Here is a 6,102-nt window from a genome sequence, read left to right as displayed (position 1 = left end):
ACAAGATATCAGTGTTTCATATAGAGCAACTAACTGCATAGGGAATACCAAAAGATTACATGTAAGGTGTCTAAGTCCACACAAGCAATTCATGAAGGTAAAATTGCCTATACAGTCCGGTCCGTGTGTGGGGCGCCCACTCTGACGCAAGTTTCAGTGATACACTTTCTTCAGTGGGTGGAATATATATGAAAAATATTTTCAGGGCAAAAGTCTCTACTAACCATTGTGGACCAAGGGCGGTGGTAGCCAAATTAATTGTCATTGTTCTTTAAATGCAGATGAGGGGTTAATCTGCAGGCTATTAGCATTCTGAACCTACATGGTGCTGGCACTTAGAACCTACAAGCTGGGAGAAAATTAACTTTATTCCTCCCAGCAACGTTGGGTTTCAGTCATTAGGGTGGCGTCAGTGCGGGTTCAGTTACTACTCTATGTATAGAGAGTGGCAGTGGTAACCACGCCCCATCACTGACTGACAGCTGACTCTAATGCTGAGCTGCTGTCAGTCAGTGCCGGGGGTGTGGTTGCGGCAGCCGCTTTCTATACTCAGAGTGGTGACTGAATTTGCGCCGGCACCAGCCTCGTGACTGAAGCCAAAACGTTACAGGGAGGAATAAAGTTAACTTCCTCCAAGCATGCTCTGTCTAAGAGCCGATGCCGTGCAGGTCCAGATGACTATTAACCTGCAGATTATCCCCATATCTGCAAGTTAACAGCATTTTTTCATGTGACAAGTTAAACTCTTGCTATATCACTAATAGAACTTGTAAGGAACTTGAGATCAGTTACAAAAGAGAATTTACAAGGAAAATCTTTTTTTATGATATTCTTCTAAGTGTTTGAGATTTCCCTATACTAGCCCCAACTTTATCAAAAATAGAAAAAAATAGTTCAGCTCACACTCCAAGAATAATAAAGATCCCAGGAGATCCAATTTGTTAGTGCACGGGAGTAAAGTAGGGAATCTGTTCTCTGAGACAATTTAGAGAAGAAAACTTGTTCCGACACTTACTGAAAAATTCAACAATACTAACAAAGAAAAATGTGCTGGAAGATAATAAAATCCATCAGTACTTGATCAAAAACATATTTTAAGGAGTGTTACGTGTTTTGAACCCTATCCCGAGAGTTCTTAGTCATGACGGAATATCGAAGTTGGACCTTGCAACTAAAATGGCTATTCATTAAGGATGCATCTTAAAAACGATCTCCTGAGATTTTAATTTAAATAATAGTACAACTGAACCGCAAATCAATAAAGAAATCTGGGGACACATTAACAATGTCGTCAATGCTGTCCGAAACCTAATAGCCAATCTAATACTTAATGTTAACTCATTCTAAAAACTAAGTGCTTCAGTCATTTTCATAAAATAAAGGTTTCCAACCAATCCATCTCTATGCCTAATTCCCGTTTTTACGCTTCCGATGAAATTGCATTTGAATTTCCTGGCAGGCGCTGTGGAACCTCAAAGAGAACATCATCAAGGGGCTGGGGCTGCGGTCGATCACTCGAATTTATTACAAATTGTTCAGTACGCATCATGTTGGAAGGTCTGCCTATCTAAACAGGATGTTACACTGCCGCCGATTGTTAAACCATAATCATCGTTTTAATTCTTGAAATTATGAAAATAAGCAACTTTATATTATCAGAGAAATCTGCTTCTTTCTCTGCCAGAATTGATCAGTCATTATCAAAATTTTCAATTCTAAAGGTAAAATCTGTATTCGGTGAAGACAGACTTTCCCATTACTGAGATAGGAGATGGCAGTTGTATGGATGCAATGGCAGAGAAAAAAGTAGATTTCTCGGATAAGATATATTACAAAGAGGCTTATTTTAATGTGTGCCATTGATTCATGAGATAAAATGAAAACGACCATTACTCTTTAAATATTTACCGATAGCCATTCATTTAGTGCTGCCTGTCGGTAAACAGACCCACACTGTATAGGGTGGAAATGGTGATCCTATCAAACTTACTCTCATTAGATTTAACTTTCATATTATTGATAAGATTGGCATCTATTCAATAAGTGCTGGAACAACTTTTTTCCTCTGTAGTGCGCCAACTTTATGTATGTGCTAAAAAAAAAATTAACAGCAGAGATCCCATCATGGTAAAGGAGTTTACAGGCATTGAATCACTTTCATTCAGAAGCCTTTAAAATCACCATGGAATAAATGGCGCTATGACAATAAATAATAATAATAAATCTAAATCTTACTAAATACAAGCTTTGTAAAAAGTAAGAGTAAAACCTCCTTAATTACATCTCCACATAATTAAGAGCTATCTCTTCTGTGAATGTTGTATGATAAAGTTTCTCTTTTAGGACCGTCTGGCCAGAGCACATTGCTTACGTCCTTGAGCGGTAACTATTCTGCGCCCATGACCTTCACCAGTACCGGAAACAAGGTCCTTTTGCGGTGGATGTCTGACCATGCATACAGCAGGAAGGGATTTAAGATACGCTATTCAGGTAAGAATGACAAATCATTTATCATGGCTAATGGGTGGAAAGACACTTTATCTAGATTGAGCACTGCCTGTCTTTAAGGAAACAGTTATATAAATACGTGAATCTGTAAGAGTAGATAAACATGATGTACAGAAGTCACAGAAAATGACTTATTTTCTGCCATTCTGTAATTTTCAGTCACAGCAAATATAAACTCTGATATATGACAGCGTAGGAGCACTTGACCATAAGGAACACTATACCTTGTGGCTTTATAAAAACCCATGGTCTTTGCAAAATAAGTCAATAACCTTATTTGGCCTAATTTGACAAGTCTTATGAATGGTTAGACAATTATATTGTCGTAAGACCCTTTTTGCAAAGAAAGGTGGGCACCAATCTGGTCTGCACTAGTCTTTCAAATCCTTACCCATACGACTGTTTGCACGTATACAGTGTGCATACTCAGAATACAGACAAGGTCCTATTCCAGCATTATGCATGACAGGACTCAAGTGGGGGTGCCTGAGGCTACACAACTCTGAAAAAACGTGATTTTAGGCGCTTTTCTGTGAAATCACAAGGGGAGACGCTGGCATCTACCAATAGTGCAGCCTTAGGCGTTGGAAATGTAACTTTAAATAGTCATATTTTATCATTGAATTAAAAAGGGATATGCATTTTTTACTAGTGCTGATATAAAAAAGAAGAAACAGGTTCAGGTTTTATTTAGATCATATAAAATACCAGTTTACATATTTTGGTTCCATATTTCAGGGGCATTGATACATTTATTTATGTATCCTGGGTATAATCTAAGTTCTGGATGGATGTATATTTTGCACTATTTAATAAATTGCGAATACAATTTTCAGCCATAGGAAGGAGGACGACACAGGATTTATTGACAGTTTGATAGCCCGCAATAATAGCTCACCGTGATACATTGTTCCATGTTCCACGTGACCTTTTTACACCGAAACATAATCCCATAGGCGCAATTTTAAGAACACTTGTTTCCCAATAGTCTTTTAGTGTAAATGTATAAAGAGTAAATGGGTGCTCAAGTAGGACTCCATTCCAACTTTATTAAAGGCAAAAGACTTAGCATTCAAAAATGGATGCACAATTCGAGAACAATTTATTTCAGGAGAATCCTCTGTATATATGGTTTTAACATTTTGGCCGTCACTCAGGGCGTCATTAGAAACAGACTACAGAGTATAATAGAAAACCAAGAGATGCAGTGCTAGGGGATAAGCATGTAAGTGCTCGATTTTTGCATCCATTCTGGAGTGCCAAATCTTTTCATGCGAACGGGATGCCGATCACCTGATGAATGAGAAAAACTTTTGTTGGGTGAAATGATCTTTCGGGCAATGTAAAACATAACCGATCTGGACTTGCATTGCACCATCATAGCCTAAGCACGCGGCCTACAGCACATCGACAGTGTACATTGTTTAACTATATAAAACTGGCTGTTAAGTGACCACCGGTCGAAAAATGTGTACCAATCAGCGGTTGTGCTTGTGCTGTAATGTGATACGTAATGTGTTCTCCCATTCAGATCATTACTACTCACTCTGCTCATACAGGCAGCAATGGTGTCCTTTTCGCTGCTGTCAGAATCCAGTGGCTTCTAAAAGGCAACTTACTGCATGAGCATTGAAAAATAATCATTCATCCTTGCTATGTCATGTATCCTCTTTTTGTGTGTTAGCTGCCTACTGCAGTCTCCCTCGTCCTCCTCTCCACGGCTCGGTGCTGGGTCCTGTCATCAATCCCCCTGGAGGAGTTGTGCGGTTCACTTGCAATCCAGGCTATCGGCTTATTGGAATTAACTCAGCTACATGCCTCCGACGTCCTCAAGGCTATTATGACTGGAACTCAGAGGTGCCATTATGTCAGGGTACGTCTAGGTGAACAATCCCACAGTGCTTTACATAGCAGTCTTTGCTTAAATTCATAACACAACTGTGCTGTCTGTAACTAGATATAATAATATAACACCAACACCTTTTTACTGACCTTATTTGAACTTTTGCTGAACAAATGTAGAATTTTACTTGGAAACAAACAAGTCAGTATATTGATTTAATAATAATTTGATAGCTACAGTCATAGAAGATTCTGAATATTGTGTATTATAATGATGTTCTTCATTTCTTACTTTCTGTTGACATCACCTATAAGACTGACATATCCTACTGTATAGGCATACAATGGGGTATGTCACCCCAGGAACTCCCATTATAAAAAATAAAACAGGATAGCATGCATTAATTATTATTTCATTGTATATACCCGTGTAAAATACCTTACTATATACCTGGGGAGCACAACCTGTGTTTCTTGGTGCTTTTCTGTGTGGTCGCCATTCACCAACTCTCCAGGAGCAAACATGGCTGACAGTATCTTGTAGCTGCATAACTGTATTTTCCATGTTAGGTAGTAGAGCAGTGTCATATAGCACCATAGGGATGGGTAACTATTAATGGTGCACTCTGTGGCCATGGCTGTGACCCTGTCATCATTTATGTTAGACAATGAAGCAAAGAAGTGTGCATTGATTGACCATTGGGGAAGTTAATGTTTGGGACTAACCCAGAGTGAGTGGCAATGAGTTGAAGGGAAAGTGACAATTTCCTGTTAAGAAGTTAGATAGGGCAGTCTGGAGTGCATAATGAAAGGATCTGATGGTGATCAATGCCACATTCTGGGGTGTCTCTAACGTGAAAGGAGACCGAAGGAAACAGAAAACGAGATCCGGAGCAGAAGTGACAGAGCAATCATTCGGGATGGGTCCTGGGTGAGGATGCCTAGCAGAAAGGTCTACAGTTTACAACTCGCAAGGTAATGTGCCTAGGCAGGACTGAATATGTGTGATGAATAGATTGTCCCAAGCTAAAGTTCAAGAGTGTCAGATAGCTTGAAGCTTAGTCCTGCCATACTGGCTACATGAGGGGAAAGAAGACGCGGAGCCATGGGACAAGTAAAGGTTTCTTGCTAAGCAGCATTGTAAGGTCGAACTGGGTTGTGGTGAGAACAGTGGAAACAGAAGACAAATAGCAAAAGTAAAGCGGAAAATGTAAAGAAAGAGGACAAGAGAATAAAGAGGAAGGAAACTGTGTATTTATCTCTTGTATATATTCCCTACTAAGTTCCCGTTAAGTAACGGGTTTATTTTCAATTGGTGGTCGCCCTCATTGTACTGTCCAACACCTGGTCCTGGCAAACCAGCAACATTAGTTACATGCAGCCTGCAAGGGTGTAGCGCCCTCACAGCACAAGTCCACACACCCAGTCAGGACCCCACTCATGTAACATGCCAGGGTGTAACAGACAAATACCTTGCCAATGGCTACCATCCTGCACCAGGTTACACATGCATAAGTGCTGCAATAATCATTGTAGTTTATGGGAGCAGGTAAAATCTCAACCGTCTCAGTCTCTCGCATAAACTATAATGGAGAAAGCTGAATCCAGTCTCCTCCTTTCTGGATTGTGAATGGAAAAGAAAAGGAACCTCTATCCTCCTTATAGGTGGAAGTCCTAAGAATGAAATCAGCGCCTGTTAGACATTTATGTTGTGTTGTTTATGATGTTTTATTGTGGGTTTTGTTAAAACTG

The 6,102-nt window shown here is 39.7% G+C and overlaps 1 protein-coding gene across 2 annotated transcripts in view; it reads left to right on the top strand.

The window, feature by feature from the left end:
- Positions 1 to 6,102, top strand: part of CSMD2 (CUB and Sushi multiple domains 2) — a 1,405,803-nt gene that overhangs the window by 1,329,267 nt on the left and 70,434 nt on the right. For both annotated transcript variants that reach the window (XM_077296071.1, XM_077296070.1), the window contains 2 exons: positions 2,344 to 2,490; positions 4,193 to 4,381. In XM_077296071.1, coding sequence (XP_077152186.1) covers positions 2,344 to 2,490; positions 4,193 to 4,381 — 336 coding nt within the window. The remainder of the gene's footprint in view (positions 1 to 2,343; positions 2,491 to 4,192; positions 4,382 to 6,102) is intronic.

This window comes from Ranitomeya variabilis, chromosome 3, assembly GCF_051348905.1.
Source record: "Ranitomeya variabilis isolate aRanVar5 chromosome 3, aRanVar5.hap1, whole genome shotgun sequence".
NCBI classification, from domain to species: domain Eukaryota; kingdom Metazoa; phylum Chordata; class Amphibia; order Anura; family Dendrobatidae; genus Ranitomeya; species Ranitomeya variabilis.
The sequence above is the reverse complement of the archived record's forward strand: the minus strand, read 5'-3'. Positions and strand labels throughout refer to the sequence as shown.